Here is a 22,718-nt window from a genome sequence, read left to right on the forward strand (position 1 = left end):
TTTGTGAAGTTTTCGGGCCAAAAAAACGAAGGGCAAATTTGGAAATGTTCTGCCGAATAAACGATAAATTGAAAGGTTAATGTGTTTCTCGTCCAAACTGTTTGCACTAGGTATATGTGAAAAAACGAACAAAAAACTGATTTATTTATGTCCATTGAATGATTTATCAGCAATTACATGATGGCACGATCATCTGGTCACGGCCGAGTGTTCGTTTTTTGAAAATGATTTCAAATGATTTTTCGTATAGTGTATTGCCAGCTTTAGTCTGTAGGGTTCAATATTGACTTGGCCCACCTTTTGCAGCTATATCAACGCTTCTGACAAAGCTTCTCGGAATGACTTAAATATGTGGGATTATAATATATACCACTAGAGGTCAGCACTTCACCTATTTGTATTGCTCTGATGATACAGAAAAAAAAAATGCTTATGTGCATTGAGCCATTTTGGTTGGGCTACTGTATGTTGCCTATGTTCAAAATATGTAAATTATTGATAAATACAGTTTTGTATCTACTTTTGCATTTATTCATTTTAATCTGCAAAGGTTCCTAGATTTACTCATGTAAATCCCCCTTTTTCTCCTCCAAAAATGTAAAAAAATTTCCTTTGTCAGTTACCTTTACCTTATTGTAATGATAAAGTAGCCCTATAAAAAGCCCCTGAAATGTGGCCAAAAAAGGTTCTCAAATCATAAATATTATTTTTTAATACAAACGTTTTTATTGGGTTTCAAGAACAAACAAAATCAAAGTCAAAAGCAAAGTATGACATAATAGAAAAGTACAATTACATAATATACCAAAGAGGTGCGAGTATAAATATACGAGAAAAAAAAAAGAAAAAAGTCTAGTATGACGGCATCTCAGATATCAAAGAAAGAATAAACCAGCAAGATAACAACCATATCAAGGATGCTACAAAATAATCGCAGAGGTCAGAGAATAATGCCGTGCAAAATCCTAACTGTAGATAAAGGAGTGTACACGTACAGCGCAACTAGCATACCGTAGGATTATATAACCTGCATAGATTTATATACTATCTGAAAGAGGCATACTTCGGTAAACAAACAATAATATTAATACCTATACATTCCTGAGAAATGAAGTAAAACCGCATGGGTGAAACATCTAGCTAGGCCACCGAGTGCTGAGTCCGGCCAAGAAAAGAAACTGAGAACCTAATCAGCCCGTAGACCAATTCTCCCATTTTTTATGAAAAACATGCATAGTATCATACAGAGTGTGATATACCCTTTCCATACATCTGATCGCCTCCATTCGGGATAGTACCTGAGTCCAAGGGACCGTCTCCGATCGCCAGTTAAGGTTTATAGTCCACAGCAACAGAGTGTGCGCGCCAATCTCCGGGGGGGGGGGGGTGCAGAAGCGCCTGGAAACTTAGCAAATAATAAGCACATTTGGGAGGTAAGAGAGATCCTGGAATCAAGCATTCGAGAAATCGCATCCGAGACCCTGCTCCACACCACAGACAATCGGCCACACTCCCAAAAGGTATGGAGCACTTTACCCGTCACGTCACAGCCACGAAAACAGCGATCAGAGACTTCAGGATAGAACCTATGTACCCTGTCAGGGGTAAAATACCACCTGGTGTGTAGCTTCACTTCCGTATTCTTTATTGACATAGATTTAGAACATTTATGCATATTCTGAAGCATAGACGACCACGTCTCAACGGACACCTCCACTCCGAGGTCACATAAATATTATTTTAAAACCATCAAATTATATTAAAATAGTGATTTCAGTTCTGGTATTCCATAGTCCTGTTTTAAATGCCTGGCAAGAATATTTTAATTCATGTGGGCATTGCAGTCATAATCAGAGTTTAATACATTGAGGTTTTCTAATTATTTTAGAATGGCATTCTGTTACTAAAGAATAATGCCTAGCCATTTCCATATGAAGTGTACTTTTAATGTGATCTTTGATCACCCATTAAGCCCTTTTTGGGATACAATATGTACTTATAGAAGGTGCATTACTTATTATTCATGGATCGTTTGAAATATCAATAGACTATTGGCAACCAAACTTGGATTTTTAGATCATGTATTACTATAGGCATGATTAGACATCCATTTTGATTTACATGCATGGATTGAATTTATAATAACCATGAGGACACTAGTGAGGAATAATCACAAATGAAAATGTAAAGAGTACTGCTGGGCAACAGCTAAAAAAGAACAAAAAAAACTTTCTTTCTTGTCCATTCAGGGACACAGGAATTCCTATAAATTTATTTGGCCACCTACAGGACAGGGGCCATAATTCTGTAGGCCAGCGTGAGATATCCCATCCTCTACCCAACATCTCTCTGTTTTTTGCTAGTATCCTAGGAGGATGGATTTCTTTTTTTCCTCTCTGCTGGCAAAGGTATAATCATTTTGCTAGGCTTCTTTCTTAGATTTTGTCTTCTATTTTTTTTAAATCAAGATTCCTTACTGCATCACTGCTTGACCTGGTGGTCTCTACATGGCCACTATCTGGACTTGCCTTTTCTCAGCCTAGCTTTGGAGAACTGTATCTAGACCCTGCAGGATTTTATGTGGCAAGACCAGCCTGGAAGTTACTATTGGGCATTGGGATCTATGTTAGTCACTTTCCAGACCCTGTCCTGGGAACAAGTTAGCTGAGGAGTGATTTCAAGGTCCAGAGCCATTGGCTCTGGCATTGTCTCAGCACATGTACTGAGAAGACTAGTCCTCTTTATTCCATCAATGTTGCTGCTTTGTTTTAGCAAGATCCCTTGATGCCTAGAGGACTCCCCAGAGGTGCTTCTTTCTTACTGATGAGAGGGTGTCTAGCTTCAACCTTAGCTTCATCAGTGTTGCAATCCACCTTACAAGTTTATGATTAAATTCTAACTTTCAACTCCTGCCAAGACTTGTTGGGGCTGTTTCCTTGTACCTTATCCCTTCAGTCATGTTGGCTTTGAGGGATCCAATCTTGGCTTCTCTTTTGGACTCAGAAGTCAACTTCACACCCTTTGTAGGTTGTTGTTTATAGTCAATTAGAATTCTCCTCTAGTATTTCTTGCTTGGTGAGGTTGTTGTCTGTCCTTACAGTTTCTCTACACATGGAGTTTCTCATTTCTTGACCCTTATAGTATGGGCTTAGGGTCTTCCTACTTAGGCTAGCTGTTCTTCCTTTCACACGCATGTTTTTCTTTGGTTCCTTGTCTTGTACCTGTTCCCATTAGCGACTTTATCTCATTCCTTGTTGGCCACAAAAAGTTGTGTTTTTTTTCTTCCCTAAATATGAATTTGTTGTTTTTTTCCACCCATTTTGGTTGGTTGGGGTTGAGCATCAGCTTCTTGTTTGGTCCATGGTTCCTTACAGGTTTTGTCATACTGCTCTGATTGGTTAACATTCATTTATCTTATGCACCAGGTTGATACTTTATGTCCTATCAGGCATAGGGGTCGGCCTCATCCGATTATACAGTTTTAGCCTTCAGGATCTCTTGGGATGCAGAAAGTCTCAAGGTACTACCCAAGGTCCCAAGTATAAAAATATACTGTGTGTGCTCGTGTATGTGTGTGATATCTTTGTGATATTTATTTTTTAGTTTTGTTAAGGCAGTGCTTTTATAGGCGATTTTAGGAACATTTTTAGGTATACTTTAACACTAAAGTTCAATTGATACTTATTATAAAGGTCATAGTATTGCTGCATGTCCAATCCTACTTTGAATTCACAACCTTGCTTATACAGTAATTAGCTATTTTTCAGACACTGCCAAAAAACCTGTTTTGTCTTTTTTTTAGTTTTTATTTTTGTGGCTGGTAGCTTTAATTGGCTGAGCAATGTGTTGCTTCAGTGCACATGACTTAGAGCAGGATTTTTTGAGGGTTTTTGAAATTGGGTAGTGCAGTAATGAAAAAAAAATGTTTTTTCTCATGTGACAGCAGAAAATTGAAGTCCACTGTGGAAAACTGCTTTACATACTGTAGTCATTGCACCGCCAGGTAAAGTTAGACCCATAGTATTACTAGTTGTTTTTTTCAATAGTTTGAGAACTACAATTTCCAAAATAACTTTATTTAATATGCATAATCTTGAAATATTGACACATTTAAACCCATAATTGAATGGAAGCTCACAGGAGCATTGGAAGGTTGTTGAAGTATTATGTATGGATAATAATGGAAAGGTGGGTACGTGATACAGGTCAGCATGGCACAGACAGTATAATAAGTTGGCAGAATTTTAATGTAATCTCCAGGCGCATTTCTCCCCAGGGCATTTGCATGTCGGTTGAGGAGCACTCTGACAGTACTACATGTTACCTCTAACAGCATTAAAGGAGTAGCAGGAATAGACTTGCCCTACATTTTTGGTGTCAGAATGTCACAAAAAATATTTATTTAAATCAAAATAAGCAGAACTAAAATTTTCAGTACTCAATAACGCATACATGAAACTTTTACTGCATTTGCTTTTAATATTTGCTGTTAAGATATTTGAATTATCTCTCTGCTAGTGTTGTTAGTTATTTCCTACTTATTGCTAGGGCATTGTAAACCGAGTGATGGATCATGCAGAGCCTTTCAGGAAAAAGGAGACAGTTCCACATCATTACTGACATAGCAGCTTGGCTATAGCCATGGTCTTACTTTTACACTGTAGAGTTTAATGGCTGCCCATCATGCAATGGATTGTCACCAGTTGTCAGTAATGACAAGTTTTCCACATATGGCAGAACTGTCAGATATTTCATCAGCACTAGTCAGTTGTATAACTCCGTTAAAGCAATAATGAGGAACAAATATCTCTTTTAAATAACAATTTACATTAATTCAGAATATGTCATTTATATCGATAATAACATCTGGAGTCTGTAATGACAGATAATAACAAATGGTCAATGACCGCTTAGTAGCAAACTTAAAACATGTTATTCTTACTTGTCCAATTCAAAAACACTTTTTTTTTTTTTTTAAAGAAAGGAGCTGACATTTTATATCTAATTATAGAGATTTAAAATTTAATTACAACCTTTCATATAAATATTTTGTATATGGAGTCTGCATAGAGAAGCTGATAAATAGCAAATAACAAGCTGTTATATCTAAACATAATGTTTATTAATATTGTTGGATAAATATATGAAATTTTCAAGAGAAAATCAAATTTACAGTTATTACAGTTACGTAATGGAGACCACTATTTTCAAGTACATAGCTAACTTCATGTCCATTAAATAATAACCAGCTGTTTTTTGTTATTTTGATTCTCCCTTTCGCCTACGAAACGTTAATCTGTGTTAGTAAATTTATAGTGCAGTGCTGCTCTTTGCATGTACAACTAATAAACTAAAAAATATCCAGTAAGCTGAAAAAGTCCTACTCAATATAATATACAAATTCACAACAAAGTGATATCTCCAGGTGCAACAGTGATAAAAAATTGTTCCACAGTATAAACGATCTCTTAGTGACTCCTCCTTGTGACATCTATCTCGTGCTTCACATATAAGATCATGATCGCCCTTGTGTGCCCTATCATTCATACCACCCGCTCACCTTCTTTTTTTGACCTTCCCCTTTAAGAGGGGATTATTCACTTCCATTCAATCCACACCCACACCTCTTCTTGCTTTTCTCCTCTCTAGAGAATGCTGTGCCTTAGTTATATATATATATATATATATATATATATATATATATATATGTATATATAAATATCAAGCTGCTTTTGTATTCATTAAGAGGTGCTTTTTTTCCTCAGACGAAAAGTGCTGTGTTTGTTCGCTTATATTTTGTGGATCTTCACAATATATATATATATATATATATATATATATATATATATATATATGCTTTAAAGTTCCTTGGTGTTCTCTTTAGGATAGCAAATTTTTTTTTTTTTTTGGCAGATCTCCAATTTTTGGGTCTGCTTCAAAGTTCATGTTTGTTCTGTATGTGCAAGATCTGCTCTCCTGTAAGCTTTTATTGTGATTCTGGCCTAGTTCGTCATAAAACCCATATAATATGTCTACCTGCAATTACTCAAAAATGCTATGGGGTTTATTTACTAAAGCTGGAGAGTGCAAAATAAGGCTCACTTCTGCATCAAAACCAATCAGCTTCCAGGTTTTATTGCCAAAGCTTAAAGCGGTAGTATACTCCACTTTTTAACTTTTACCTACAGGTAAGCCTATAATAAGGCTAACCTGTAGGTAAAATGAATATCTCCTAAACTTGCACGGTTTAGGAGATATTTGCCCTGCATGCAGCCGCTGACACCAGCGGCACATGCGCTCTGAAGGTCCGACTCCTTGCTGGAAAGTGAACTCCCGTGTGCATGCGCGAGAGTGACGTCATCGCGGCTCCGGCCACTCACAGCACCGGAGCCACCAAACCCGGAAGAGACGCCGAGGGAAGATGTCAACTGCCTCATCGGTGTCCGGGCGACCGTGTCGGGGCTTCGTTCTAAGGTAAGTATTTCATAATGAGCTAGTATGCGATGCATACTTGCTCATTATGCCTTTGTCCTGCAGGGTTTTTTTGTTTTTTTTGAGGATACAACCGCTTTAACTGAACAAGCTCAGGTTAGCAGCTGATTGGCTGCCATGCAATGCTGCACCAGATTCTGGCGACACCAGTTTTAGTAAATCTACCCCAATATCTATCTTTATTAGATGTAAAGATGATATGTATGAATCCCTTCTGTCATAAAAAGGAAAATATAATATAAAATATTAGATTTGATAATAAAAATAATATTTTGTGTGTTTGCATCTGATAGTCACATTATGTATTATTGATCCTTGTATTCATTGATCCATTTTTAAATAGCACTACATATACAGTAGAAGTACAAAATCACTTCTTATTACTGGGAATGAAAGAATCTCTTTGTACCAGGGGTATTGTTGTCCTTCTGGCACCACCAGTAGCACTTTACACAAAGTGAAGAATTGCTTTATTTGTGCATTTGTACAATACATTTGTTGTCCCTTGTTATGCTGGAATGAAACTGATCTCACAGAATAGGGTCTGGTTTATCTTCTTGCAGAAACTGTGAAGATCTGTTTGGGAGTGAAGATTGTGAGATGTTGTACCAGTTTGTATATGCTACACACAGGCCACTGGCAACAGCAGCTGGAGAGTTTTTGTACACAAGGTAATTTAAATTTAAGCATTTTTGTGTCTTTAATTTTACTATAGCTAATAATAATCTAAAAATGGATACTTCTTTTGAAAGCCAAATTAATTTTGTTCCGAGTTTAGTAGTTGCATTATATAATTTTTCAGAATCAAATCATTTTCTAAATTCATATAGTCAAATAAAGGAGCCGCATTAATAATGGGGTAAGAGAAAGTGGTGTAGCACCTTACTACAAGAGTTGTCCCCAGGTACTGTAGTACCCAAACTTCTGGAACTGAGGCCCCATTCCACTGCAAGAACCAGATCGCAGACGAATGAAGGGAAAAATATCCATTAGATTGGTTTCTGCCAGTGAAATAGTTTGCTTTGTTTCTTGAGCACTTTGTTTTTATTTTTCCACCCCTGTGTCTCTTTTTATGTATTTGTTTTATCTTTTACCACTGGAGGATTTTCCTGCTTTACGTCCAGGCCACTTTTTGCAACTTGGCACTGTGCTAATTTAACTGACAATTGCGCGGTCATGCAATGCCATACCCAAACGAAATTTATGTCCTTTTTTTCCCACAAACAGAGCTTTCTTTTGGTGGTATTTGATTACCTCGGCGCTTTTAATTTTTTGCGATATTAATAAAAAAAGAGCGAAAATTTTGCAAAACAATTGACATTTTCTACTTTGACAGTTAAAAAATATCCAATATATTCATTTTTTGTCATATATTTAGGCCATAATGTATTTAGCTACATGTCTTTGAGAAAAAAATTCTCAATGAGCATATTTTTAACCGCTTTAAGACCAGAAGAATTTACCCCATTCCTGACCAGGCCATATTTTGCGATTCGGCACTGCGTTACTTTAACGGACAATTGCGTGGTTGTGCAACACTGTACCCAAACCAATTTATGTCATTTTTTCCCCACAAATAGAGCTTTATTTTGGTGGTATTTGATCACCTGTGCGATTTTTACTTTTTGTGCTATAAACAAAAAAAAGGGACAATTTTGAAAAAATAACAGTATTTTTCAAATTTTTTATATGAACCCCCCCCCCCCCCAAAAAAAAATTTAAAAATTTAAATTTTTTAAAATTTTAGGCCAATTTGTTTTCTGCTACATATTTTTGGTAAAAAAAATCGCAATAAGCGTATTTTGCAAAAGTTATCGCAGCTACTAACTACGGGAAAGATTTATGTCATTTTTATTGTTTTTTTTTTTTAACTAGTAATTGCGGCAATCGGCGATTTTTTTTTTTTGCGGGACTGCGACATTGCGGCAGACAGATCGCACCCCTAACTGACATTTTTGACACTTTTGGGGGTACCAGTGACATTACTACAGTAATCAGTGCTATAGATATGCACTGGTACTGTAATAATGACACTGGCAGGGAAGGAGTTAACTTTATTGGTGATCAAAGGGTTAAATGTATGCCTGGTGCTTACTGACGTGTGTGGGGGGAGGGGATTGTGTGACACAGGCACAGATCACAGGTTCAGCTATGCTGAATCCTGTAATCTGTCACTGTCTGTCACATAGGAGATCCGCCCGCTTTGTTTACACAATCACCGCCTCTCCTCCCCTGGCCCGACTCCCGCTGTGTCTGAACACAGCGGGAGCGAGCCTCCAGTGGCGCGCGCGCGCCACAGAGAAGGGGAGGAGTCCAGCGACGTAGATCTAAGTCGCTGGACAATAACCAGCCACTTTGCCGCAGTACCAGCTCAGTGAGTGGTCGGCAAGTGGTTAAAATGGACCTTGCTGAGAGGACCATCACATGTGTGGACAGTGATTTTTATGAGGACTGTATATAGCACAAATGTGAGATCAATGGTTTGTAAAGGGGTAGTAATAGAAGTGATCTCTAGCAGCATGTAACATGCCCCCAGCACATGTCACATATCTCCCGAAACACCTCTTCTGCAGTTTGGGCCTTTTCACATGGGCGTTAAGTCTGGATCCATCTTTTAGGTCCACACTGAACAACAGTGTATGTCTATGAGAGGGTGGATGTAAATGGACGTATGTCTGTTTACTTTGGCTCAAATTGGAATCTTTTTATGTCTATAGAAAAACACAGAAAAGGGTTGTATCCTTTCCCGCTTTTGCTGATCTAAACAGATGTAAACGGATGTCATCTGTTTACATCCTTTCCATTTACATCTATTTTTAGGCAAGACAAACTCTATTTTCTTCAACAACTAAAAAAATGGACGTGTGAAAAACAGATGTATACTGATGTAAACTGAACTGAACTGAAGATGGATAAATAAACATACACTACAGGTGCATCTCATAAAAATTAGAATTTTATCAAAAAGTTAATTTATTTGAGTAATTAAATTCAAAAAGTACCGTATTTGCACAGTGTTAGTTTTCCACCACACATAGGGTTTTGCTTTTAGGCCAAAAAGTTTAATTTTGGTCTCATCTGACCAGAGCACCTTCTTCCACATGTTTGCTGTGTCCCCCACATGGCTTCTTGCAAACCTCAAACAGGACTTCTTATGTCTTTCTTTCAATAATGGCTTTCTTCTTGCCACTTTTCCATACAGGCCAGATTTGTGGAGTGCATGGCTAATAGTTGTCCTGTGGACAGATTCTCCCACCTGAGCTGTGGATCTCTACAGATCCTCCAGAGTTACCATGGGCCTCTTGGCTGATTCTCTTATTAATGCTGTCCTTGTCCGGCCCATCAGTTTAGGTGGACGGCCGGTCTTGGTAGGATTGCAGTTATGCCATACTCTTTTCATTTTCAGATGATGGATTGAACAATGCTCCGTGAGATGTTCAAAGCTTGGGATATTTTTTTATAACCTAACCTTGCTTTAAACTTCTCCACAACTTTATACCTGACTTGTCTTGTGTGTTCCTTGGCCTTCATGATGCTGTTTGTTCACTAAGGGCTCTTTCACACGGGCGGTCCGATCAGATCCGCCTGTCAGTTTTTTAGGCGGATCTGATCAGATGCCCCATTCAGCCCTATGGAGCAGCGGATGTCAGCGGTGACATGTCCGCTGACACCCGCTGCCATCCACATCCGATCCTGTCCGTGAAATCCGGACGGATGGAAACCCTATTTTCCATCCGTCCTGGGGATCGGATGGGATCGGATGAGAGCGGACAGGCGGTCTGCTCTCATCCGATTCCCCATAGAGAGCAGCGGGGGCTGTGACACCTCCCTCTCCACACTGCAAGCGGAGACAGAGCTGTCATCCGCCGACTCAGCGGGGATCGCGGATTGATCCCCGCTGAGCAGCACGGATCCGCCTATGGAGGCGGACCGTGTGAAAGAGCCCTAAGATTCTCTAAAAAACCTCTGAGAGCTTCACAGAACATCTGTATTTATACTGAGGTTAAATTACACACAGGTGGACTCTATTAACTAATTAGGTGACTTCTAGAAGCAATTGGTTTAACTAGATTTTAGTTAGGGGTGTCAGAGTAAAAGGACTAAATACAAATGCATGCCACACTTTTGCATATCTTTATTTGTAAAGAAAAAAAAAATTGAAAACCATTGATAATTTTGCTTCCACTTCATAATTATGTGCCACTTTGTGTTGGTCTATCACATAAAATCCCAATAAAATACATTTACGGTTTTGGTTGTAACATGACAAAATGTGGAAAATGTCAAGGGGTATGAATACTTTTTCAAGGCACTGTACAGTATAGTATGCACTCAATACTTGGTTTGGGCTGCTTTTGCATGAATTACTACATGGAAGCCCAGGTTGCTTTAATAGCAGCCTTCAGCTTGTCTGCGTTGTTGGGTCTGGTATCTCTCATCTTCCTCTTGACAATAGCTCACAGATTTTCTATGGGGTTTAGGTCAGGCAAGTTTGCTGGCCAATCAAGCACAATGATACCATGTTCATTAAACCAGGTGTTGGTACTTTTGGCAGTATGGGCAGAAGCCAAGTCCTGATGGAAAATGAAATCAGCATCTCCATAAAGCTGGTCAGCCGAGGGAAGCATGAAGTGCTCTAGAATTTCCTGGTAGAGGGCTGCGCTGACTTTGGACTTGATAAAACCCAGCAGACCAATACTAGTGGATACTAGCGGATGACATGGCTCCCCAAATCATCACAGACTGTGGAAAATTTTGCATTTAATTAGAAAATCCAGGTCTGGAGGAAGAGTGGAAAGGCAGAGTATCCCAAGTTGCATGAGGTCCAGTGTGAGGTTTCCACAGTCAGTGATGATTTGGGGAGCCATGTTATCTGCTGGTGTTGGTCCACTGTGTTTTATCAAGTCCAAAGCCAGCGCAGCCCTCCACCAGGAAATTCTAGAGCACTTCATGCTTCCCTCTGCTGACCAGCTTTATGGAGTTGCTGATTTCATTTTCCAGCAGGACTTGGCACCGCCCCACACTGCCAAATGTACCAATACCTGGTTTTATGATCATTGTATCACTGTGCTTGATTGGTCAACAAACTCTCCTGACCTAAACCCCACAGAGAATCTGGGGTATTGTCAAGAGGAAGATGAGAGACACCAGTCCCAACAAAGCAGACAAGCTGAAGGCTGCTATTAAAGCAACCTGGGCTTCCATAACACCTCAGCAGTGCCACAGGCTGATCACCTCCATGCCACACTGCTTTGATGCAGTAATTCATGCAAAAGAAGCCCCGACGAAGTATTGAGTGCATACTATACTGTACATTGACATACTTTTCAGTAAGCCAACATTTCTGTATTAAAATCCTTTTTTTATTGGGCCTTTGTAATATTATATCATCTACCATCACATTAAAAAAAAAGAAATGCTTGAAATATACCAACGCATCTATATAAAATATGAGTTTCATTTTTTGAGTTGAATTACTGAAATTAACTTCTTGATGATAATCTAGTTTTATGAGATGCACCTGTATATTACCAAATGTATCGGGACACCTGTCGTTAAACGCACATCCCAGTCTTAGTCCGTAGGGTTCAATATTGAGTTGGCCCACCCTTTGCAGCTATAACAGCTTCAACTCTTCTGGGAAGGCTGTCCACAAGGTTTAGGAATGTCTCTATGGGAATGTTTGACCATTCTTCTAGAAGTGCATTTGTGCGCATACGGACTAAGACTGGGATGCCATTAAAGTTCATATTTGTTTAAAGGCACGTGTCCTAATACTTTTGGTAATATAGTGTATGTAAAAAGATTCAGTTTCCATGCATTCTTTTAATCAATTTTCGAAACTGAACAGATTACACTCTTTTAGTTTTTATGTCTCCAGCCATGCTTGTGGCATGTCCAGTCTCTGACCTGTCTCTTTGTCTTCTTTAGTACTAGGGATGCCTAATACTATGTATGGCCCTTTGGTCATGTCAGGGGCCACAATTGAGGACCCCTCTATTTAGAAAGTTCACCACCACCAAGAGACACAGTATACATTTTTTTTCTAAGTGTCAAATTATTTGAAGGCATGCTGAAATTGTGCTAAAATGTTGCTGGAAACATGTTTTACGGGCAATGGGTATCTTTTTAAGTTACTTTATTTTCCATATGTTTCTTGATTTTTTCATGAAAAAGATAGGGCAGCCCATACATTAGTTATTTTTTATCGTCAACCAGCACGTTGAACAAAAAAAAGGCCTGATTCCCCGAATCCACCTACTTCCTTCCCACTAAGCCTATGTAGTTTGACAGTGGGAAACATCTCCGCCGTCAGTATACATCTACACCGGCTATAGCTGGCAGCACTGACCAATCAGGAAAAACCTAACAGGGTGGTTGTACAGAAGTCGATCAGTAGATATGTATATAGAATTATGGAATAAAATGTTTACTTTTTTGGGACTTTTGTTTATTTTCTTAGAGTAGGTTAGAGAGCGGAAGGTAAATCCTGATTGGTTGATATGGACAACAGTCTTATTTTCCTTTGCTCCAGTTGTCATAATTGATACTAAAGCATAGAGCATAGACATGAAGCAGTAAATGTAATTTTTTTTTCAGAACATTCACTGGTGGTGAATCAATCACTGTAATTTAAAACACATCCACCTACAAGACTAATCTGCAGAAAATGTTTGGTAAATATCAGATTCCCTCCCTTATATGTATTACAGCTATTTGATCCCAGCTGTCAGAGGATTAAGTTCACAGAAGACAAAAGGATCTGATCACAATGTAAGACTGCTAAGGAAGCTGCTGGATTTCTTCCTTGAAAGTGAGGTATGATATAATTCTAAAGCCACTATTTGTGTACAGATGAGTAGACATGGCTCTGTAAATAGGTAATGGTTGAAAAGGAGGCCCAGTATGTAAGAAAAACAATAGTCTGGGTGGAGTGGGGGAGGATCTGGGAAAAAAGAGGGCTTTTTGCAATATTCAAAAATAGGTTTGTGACATTCTTGTTCATGAACTGCTTATAGGGTTAAGCCAGCCATACATGGATCAAATTTGGTTGGTTCAGCAGGGACTGGCCACATTTCAAACCATGTACGGGCAGGCTTATTGTACAAAAGTCGACTACTGATTGTCTTCTGTACAACCACCCTGTTGGATTTTCCCCTCTCTATCAGCGCCGTCAGCTATAGCTGGCAGCGCTGATCAGTATATTCTAACAGCGGGGAAGTCTCCCCGCTGTCAGAATACAAAGCCTCAGCAGTGAGGATTCCTCCATCCAAATTGTGGATGAGGAAATCAAGTTATTTTTTTGTTCAACCTTCTGGTTGAAAGAAAAAAAATGACTCATCTATGACCTGCTTTAGTGGCAGGTAGTAAAAATGAAATCAACTAACTAGAGTGGTGTCCAAATATCCCACATTTAAAAGTAAAAAATGAATCATCATCCATAATAATGCCACATTGTCCAATACTGAGCAGTGTTTTGTTATGTGATTTTCTCAATTTCGTATAACTCTAATGAGGACAATTACCATCTCTACTTCCACCTGGTATATTCCTATAGTAGTGACATATCGTGAGGCAGATATATGTATTTGGCCCAAGAAATGCCACATGGCTCTGGAAAGTAGAAAGCAGGTAACAGGTGAGTGCAGAATTATGTATAAAATGAATGACTTTCTTCTAGAAGTTGTCACACACAATCTCTAAACATATAGAGGAGGTACAGGTATCAAATTATCTGACTATGGAAATTAATAGCGCTGTTCTAGAGCAGCATTCTCTGTGCAACATAACAGCTAGAGAGATATTTCCAGTAACATTTTAAAAACTATGGCTTTTATCAAAGTTGTTAAAGTTTATCTAACCTTAGAACAAACAATGTAAAAAATTGCAGCTCACCAGTATATAGATGTGGTGACTGCATTGTTTTTTTTCAGGCTTTTTTGTCCACTTTTTTTCCTGGTGATCCTGCCAGTAACACTTCTTGTTCTAAGGTGATGGCACTTACTTGTAAACAGCACTCACTGTACTGTATCTACAAGGAGCAGCATTGTCACACTGACAGGACAGGAAGTATGGACTACAGAACACCTCCCCTCTCCTCATCTCAGTGATATAGGATGGGGTGTTCTGTGGTTCATAGAGAGAATTGGGAACAGTGCAAACTGATAACAGTCAGCAGAGTCAGAGAGTAAAGGATGTTTTTAGCTCACTAGAGTTCTGGCAGAATCATTAGGTATTTATCCAACAGCTATAACAAAATTATTGCTATAATAAATAGACCAAAAGAGAGCAAATAGAAGAAATTAATTGGAAGGATTCTAACAAAGGACTCTAACAAATACATTTTTACATAGGCATCAGACAGATGCGTAAGAACACCATGAAAGTAAGCTTATTCTGTTGAACAGGTTTTTTTTTTTTATTTTGATAACAAGTCCTTGGTACAATCTCCCCACTAGAATAGCACATATGGTACTGAGCCTGGCACCTTTTTCCTTAACTTGTGGTCATGCCCAGTTGTTCAAAAGTTATGGTGAAGGGTTTGTGCCATACTTCAAACTTTATTACAAGTGCCTATGGTCATAAGTCCTTAAAAGAGAAGTTGGTCTTTTTTTTTCTTCCAAAAATCATATCTAGGTGTATGCAGCATTGATCCGATGCTGCATTTGCCCCCCCCCCCCCGCCGACTAAAACACTGTTGATCGCTCAGTTCTCAGAGCTCCATGAGCAGAGAGCAGGTAACTGTCAGTCATCGCTCTCTGCTCTGCCACCAGCGGCTCACTGTGAGGCTGAGCCAGATGCTGGTCCGGGCATCTGGGCGGTTCCACACTTTATTGTCGCAACCCTACCTGAGCCTAGTCTGCTGAAAACGAGCTTTGGCTGTACTTCTCACTTAATCTGAACAACAGACAACAACAAAATGCCAGCAACACATACTAATGCCGAAAGCTTGGCCCTTTAGCTTGCTGACTTCAGCTGTTATTAAAAACTCTAACAATAAATTTCTCTTACTTGCTCCCTTATGGTCTGCTGAAAATAACATTAAAAGCATTTTGTTATAACTGTTCGACAAGTCCAAAAAAAAAAAAAAAAAAGCTTCATTTAGCCAAAAATCTTGTGATCTGATAACATCCTCTTCGTCTGCTGACTTTTAACAGTTAGCATTTTTTATAATTCACTTTATTCACAAATGTTTGGTACAAAACAGGTAGGAAAGGTCACATTTATCAATGACAGATACAAGTGCAACAGCTTTCCAAAAAAGTCAAAAACAATGTCAGTAAAATGACGACAACATCATGATAACTTACAGGCAAAAGAGATAAAGAGACATTGTTGGAAGAAAGAAATACATGCTCTGAAACACAGTACTATGGTTAGGTAAGGAAGGGGAGACACCATGTGGATCTGATGGAACGCATGAACAAAGAACAAGGAATAGAAAGAAAAAACTGCGCATAGTGTATTTTGATTCCAGAGAGCCATCAATGATACCATAAAAAAGAGGCATTAAGATCTAAAAACCAAATCGGGTAGAGCTGAACAACAGAAAAGAGACTTCCAAGGCTGGGAAGTAAGAAAGTAATAAAGGAGAGGCAGAATAAAGAAAAAGCAGAAGGGATAGACAGAGAAAAGGAGGAAAACGGGAAGAGATCAGTTAGCATTGTTCCTAGATATCGTCATTGACCACAAAACACCTCCCCCTATGTTAGGGACACAGGGGGATGTTACAGACTTCTGTCATAAGGTGACAACACTGCTCCTCGTAGATACAGTACAGCTGTCATCCAAGGACAGGTAGGGTGTTCCTTGCAGGTTTATATTAAAGAAGAAAAAAGTGTGAAAAGAGTTTAGCCACCAAATCGAGGGAAATGTAAAGCTGCAATACATTCAATTTTTGTTTTTCGGTTTAGATATAATCTAATTTCAGACTTCGGTAGAAATGTTCTAATTGGAAACTCTCTGCTAAGTTTTTAAAACTATGCTAAGGTTTAAAATAAATGTTGGGAGCCTTAGGTCACCAGGTGTTTGCCAAGCTATTTTGATTGGCAGTTGCTGGACTTTTAGGCGCACTGGATGCTGCTGGTTATGTCCTGCCCATGACCCTGGGGCACTTGCCTGACCCAACCCTTCCCCATTTCCATCCTCTTGACTCTTACCTCTTTCCTTCTTCTTGACCCTGTTTTCCACCTTTCTCTTGTCTTTCTTTTTATGAAAATGATTGATCCTTGTTGAGCAAAGTTACATGGACCTAAAAGTACTGTAATACTATATGTATATGTTTGTAATGTACTGGCAAACTGTTAAAACAGTGTCACTGGAGTTATCTTACCAAGCATTGTAGCCCATCTTTGTCATTTTTTTAAAACTTTCTTCTAATAAGAACATTGAATGAGAAACAATATGAGGTTATGTTGTAAGGCAATTTTCGCTTGAAACAATGTTTTGAGAAGTAATTGAGGTTTTTAAGTGACTGACATTTCTAATGAGTGAAAATCTCTTTCCTGTTCAGTTGCATGAGCACATTACATACCTTGTTGACAGTCTTTGGGATTGCACACCTGGATTTCTAAAGGATTGGCAATGTATGACATCCATCCTCCTGCAAGATAAGGAAAAAACATGTGAGTAATGGCAAAAGGGTCCTTTAGTTTAGGGAATGTGAACACCTGACAACTTACAATTAATAATTAATAAAAAAAATGTGCTTTACTTTTTTTTTTTAATTCTTCATTTAAGAAAAACAGTATCTAACAATGTCAGGAAAAAACAAGGCAATATATACCAGTCAATCGGCACCAAATATGTCATTGTCAAGAAACAATATTTTCAGGTTTACATTTCAGGTAACAAGACCAGTAGCAGCTAGGCAGGATGGCCCATTGCTTTTTCTCAAAATTCAGTATTTGAGTAGCTGAAAGTACAAAAGCAGGGATGGGTTTAAAAAAAATATATCAGTTGTCTGTGTAATGTCTTTGGTAATACAATAGGCCAGTAAACTTTCAGTATCTGTTAAATATTTATGCCCAGAGGTGGCTGAATGCACCTTTAGTTATTTTAGAAGCACCCAGGTTGCCTTGAAGCTTTGAAGCCTCCTGCACCTCACTATTGGTCTATAATTATAAAGGCCAGACAGAAGGGAAGTGCAAAAATAGCTGAAATTGGTACTTTCATAAAACATAAAAAAAAGCAGAAAAATAATCGAAGGCACTTGCATGCACCTTGCTGTAGCTAACTCATGCTGCTAGTTTCCCTACAGGTAAGCTGATCATAAGGCTTATCTGTTGATACTGTGACTATCTTCAAAACGTGCTCAGTTTAGAAGATATTCACATTGGCTACAGCCAATGAAGTCAGCGCTGCAGATTAAGTAGATCTACATTCAGGGCACACTGTGCCAGGACACACACAGCTGGCTCGGGAGCGAGCACACAAGAGTGCCTCATAGCAAGCCACTTGGCAGGGTGAGGAGCCAGGAGCGCTGTGGGGGGGACCCAAGAAGAGACGATTCAGAGATGCTCTGTGCAAACCCATTGTACAGAGCAGGTAAATATTAAATGTTTGTTTAAAAAAAAAATCCTTTACATTCACATTTTTCTGGGCACCCCTGTATGCTAAGATTGTGGCAGTGGATCTGCACCGAAGTCTTCAGATAAGGTTTAAGTGTATGTGCCATGTACTGCAGCCGGGTTTTCTTTGTGATACTGGTGGAGTACTGTTTTTAATTGGTTAGTTCATCTGTACCCTAATAATGACACATTAGAACAGTATATAGGTGACTGTGGTGACTAGTTTCAATGGGTAATGACTAAGAGCTAACCTTTGCGTGAAACACATATACCTCTTTCTCCCCTGCTCCATCTGATAACAACTTGTCACATGAAGCTTCAATAAAAAGGATTATTGAAAGTGCAGCCATCCGGAAACATTTGCTTTATGCTAAGATTGTATACTGAGCTGTGCATGCTCATCTCAGTGTACTAGTGTATCCTCATTGTTTACTATGCAGTGGCTTTTTAGTGCAAATCTTATAAGGCCCTCTGCTGGTAAATCCAGTCTTCACTCTTTTGCACAAATACTCTCCATTCTGAAGTTTGCAACAGTTCTGCTGGGTGCTGCTCTACTGGTGTTTCTCTTTAGAGCTGCAGGGATACACTAGTAATATAGTAGCCTGCAGGTGGAACCAAAGCGTGCAGCAGAAAGATGCAGGCATCCGACACACCCAGAATTGTTGAATGCAAAAGATTCCAGCGTCAGCTGTAGTGATGATTGGCTTCACTTTTACGTGCTAGCTGGCGACAGAGTGGCTTTAAAATTTAGTTTGTTAAATGTTGAGTTATGTGGAATGAAACACAGGTCCCCTTTTCATATTGTTCAGCATGATAATATATAATTTGTCTTTTCAAATGGCTTCTTGGTTTTCAGGTTTAAATGTGACACAAGAAAACCTTCTGGTAGAACTTATGCTAGCAACTGTCCGAGAAGCAATGGAAGGCCATCCACCTATAGGCAGAGGAGCGGGCAGAAAGGTTTGTTCATACAAAGTTAATTTAGCAGCACTGGTTATATTACCCTAGCAGCATGACTTCATTATGCATATTTTCTGAATAGCAAGAAGAAGTGAAACATGTGTTGTGCCACATTCATCTGTTGCCCTAGCTCATGTTGAATATTCAGTGTACTTCTCAGACTTATCATTGGATACAAACAGCTGCAAACCTAAATATAGTGCTTGCCTTCTTGTGGTCTGTGCACCATTATGCTTTTATCACTTGGATTATGTTACCTTTACAATATGGGGACTCAAATTGTATGCCTCTTACATGTTACATTGTATATATAGAACACATGTGAAATGCATAGAAATATTGTGTATAAGTATTTGTTGCTTTCTGTTAGGTTCTCTCAGCCAAGGAAAAGAAAGCTCAAATGGAAGACAGACAAAGAATTACTGAACATTTTGCAGCCACCATTCCCTTGCTGCTGGCAAAGGTAATACATAAGAACTAACACATTAGTCACTCAAGTTACATCAGAGCAGCGTGGGAAGCCTTTGCATGGCATATGGGGTTCTCAACAGATTATTCAAGCATTTAGAGATTCAACCCAGAAAAACTGCATATTAAAAAAAATCTTTCTTAGAAAGTTAGTTGCTAGTGTATATACTTTAACCACTTAAGCCCCGGAAGATTTTACCCCCTTCCTGACCAGGGGGTATTTTGCGATTCGGCACTGCGTGACTTTAACGGACAATTGCGCGGTCGTGCGACGCTGTATCTAAACAAATTTGGCGTCCTTTTTATCCCACAAACAGAGCTTTCTTTTGGTGGTATTTGATCACCTGTGCGATTTTTTGATCACGCGCAAAAAAGAGCGTAAATTTTGCAAAAATAGCAATATTTTTCACATTTTTTTATATGAAATTCCCCCCCAAAAAAATGTAAAAATCAAAATGTTTTAACATTTTCGGCCAATTTGTTTTATGCTACCTATGTTTGGTAAAAAAAATTGCAAAAAGCGTATTTTGATTGGTTTGCGCAAAAGTTATCGCGTTTACTAACAAAGGGAAAGATTTTTGTTGTTTTTTTTTTAACGCGTAATGGCGGCGATCTGCGATTTTTTTTGCGGTACTGCGACATTGCGGCGGACAGATCGGACCCTTGACTGACATTTTTGCCACTTTTGGGGTTATCAGTGACATTTCTACAGTAATCAGTGCTATACATATGCACTGTTACTGTAAAAATACACTGGCAGTGAAGGGGTTAACTTTTTTTGAAAGGGAGGGGTGGTGTGTGTCCCTAGGGGCGTGCTTTCTACTGTGATTGGCTGTAGCTTCAGATGTATGAAGAGTGATCAACGGTTCTACATAGTAGAACCGTATGATCATCCTTCATACACAGGGGAGAATGACAGGCAGCTTGTTTACACAAGCCGCCTGACTTTCTCCCTCTCCCCCGCCGATCGCAGAGTGACCGGCGGACATCGGGTCCGCCGGTCACACGCACGGGGGGGTCCGTGACCACGCGGGAGCGGGAGCGCGCCTCCGGCGGCGCGCGCTCGCTCGCTAGACCCTCACAAGCTAGTGACGTAGCCCTACGTCACTTTGCCTGTGAGGGGCTGACCGCCGACGTAGATAGTCGTGCGGCGGTCGGCAAGTGGTTAATGGGGTCATATGGGATGGCTATTACTGGATTTAATCTAAGCCAGTTTGTGTTAATTTTCCCATATGTGTTTCATATATACATATGTGTAACAATTTATTACCTAAATATGGTGTTTATGTATGATCTGCCTGTGCATATTTTCACAGCTGAGTTACAGTTTGGCTTACACCTTATGTGCTATGCTATATATGCCATAAGGTGCAAAGCAGTTAGCATGAAGCATGGTGCTCTGTTAGTGGGGCCTTGTTCCTCTGGCATGCATTTACTATTTACTATTATGTAATAGTATTTCTAATGCATACTACTTGTGTCTGATTTTATTTACAGTTTTCATCAGATCCTGATAAAACGATAAACCTCCTTCAAATCCCTCAATATTTTGATATGGAGCTTTATTCCAATACACATATGGAAAAGGTAATTATGAATTGTAATTTATTTCCTTACTTCCAGTCGTCAAATTGGTAAACATAAACCTGACGGTCTTGTTTTTTTATTTCTTTTTTGTAAAATAAAAGGCGCAAGAGATTATACCATTGTCTGTGTTTTACCACTAGTGAAGCAGAAGGTGTGAGGACCAAAATTACCAGTGAAAGTTTTTGTAAACTCTCTCATATTTCCATTGTGACTGGCCTCAGGTGATACACAGAGATTAAACAAATCCTCCTACATAGTTGTACCTGGTTATCTGCAGTCTTCTCTTCTCTACATCCATTCAAAAAACATTTTGTGCTTGTGTGAGAGTTCAGGAAAAAAAGGGGACAGAGCTCAGTGAGGAGAGCTCTGAGAGCTGATTGGTGTGGAGAAACACTCCCCCCTCCATACAGCGCACAGGAACAGAGCTGAGGCTGTCAGCTGCTGGAGCTCCCTCTCCTGTCTCCATTTTTCTCTTGGTCTCAGGAAAACTTTCAGAAGTCATTTATGTTATTAGCAGAAGAACGAAGCGGCAGACAGAAATTACACTTAGTGCTCCTTATTGAGACAACTACACATTATAAAGGAATATGCTTTGTTCATATATCATGTCTGAGGTTTACAACCACTTTAAATATTCAGATTCATAGAAGCTGTACTAATTTGTAGACCTTGAAGCTGGTCTGGGTGTGACAATGCTGAAATGGAAAACAGTGTGGAAAGTCATTAAACTTGTATTGCATATTTTTGTGCCTCAGTTAACTTTAAATTCACTGATGTGTAAAGATAAATGCCTAAATAAATGGATATCTCATAACAGCAAAATTTCTTACAGAATTTGGAGGCTTTGTTGAAGCACATGGAACACATAGCTGTTAATCATTCAGATGCAGGGGTGCTTGAGGTCTGTTCTAAGACATACAGTAGCCTGAGTAAAGAGAACCTGGCAAGCCTTAGTGTGGTAGGCCTTTCCAAAAGACAACTGATTGACCATCTCTTTGACACTTTCAGCCAAATGCTGGATGATATTCTGCAGGAGGTAAGCTATAAGGCTAGTTTTAGTAATGCTATATTAATTCAAGGTTTGATTGGGTTAAATGGCTTTTCGTTGTTTGTTTTCAAATAATCTTTTTTAATTTTTTGCTGTTCTGCTTTAAAACCTTTATGACCGCCGGACACATATGTATGGAGGCAAAAGGGTGAGCTTTAACGCCCACATGCCGTACATACTATATACACTGTTATTTATATGCTGATAGCACACTCACTGCATGCTTTCAGCACAAAGACTGAGCTGTCGCAGACAGCTTTAGTTCTGGGCCACAGATCGAGATCAGTAGCTAGTGAGACCGGCCTCCGATCATATGACCACTGTTTATTTAAAGGGATCCTGGGGAGGGCGGGAATGGGTTAAGATTTTACATATACTTTTCCTGCTAATAAACAGATATATAATCTATATATATATATATATATGTGTGTGTGTGTGTGTGTGTGTGTGTGTGTGTATATACACAGATTCACCCCTTTTTTATGGATAGTGTAGGACCCACTGATAATGGGGTACTTTGACGCAGTGGTGGGCTTGAGCACAATATGGCCATATGGTGGGGCTGAATCCCCATTTTTATTTATGGATTGTCT

At 39.1% G+C, this 22,718-nt stretch overlaps 1 protein-coding gene across 1 annotated transcript in view; it reads left to right on the forward strand.

Annotated features, from left to right (window-relative positions):
* The window catches only part of LOC309546331 (cohesin subunit SA-2-like), a 124,601-nt gene that overhangs the window by 47,492 nt on the left and 54,391 nt on the right, over positions 1-22,718 (forward strand). Inside the window, exons 14-20 of the mRNA XM_082245944.1 lie at positions 7,056-7,163; positions 13,206-13,311; positions 17,006-17,117; positions 18,919-19,022; positions 19,393-19,485; positions 20,988-21,077; positions 21,910-22,113. Of these exons, the coding sequence (XP_082102070.1) occupies positions 7,056-7,163; positions 13,206-13,311; positions 17,006-17,117; positions 18,919-19,022; positions 19,393-19,485; positions 20,988-21,077; positions 21,910-22,113 (817 nt within the window). The remainder of the gene's footprint in view (positions 1-7,055; positions 7,164-13,205; positions 13,312-17,005; positions 17,118-18,918; positions 19,023-19,392; positions 19,486-20,987; positions 21,078-21,909; positions 22,114-22,718) is intronic.

This window comes from Pelophylax lessonae (assembly GCF_965119305.1).
Source record: "Pelophylax lessonae genome assembly, chromosome: 2".
Classification (NCBI taxonomy): Eukaryota; Metazoa; Chordata; class Amphibia; order Anura; family Ranidae; genus Pelophylax; species Pelophylax lessonae.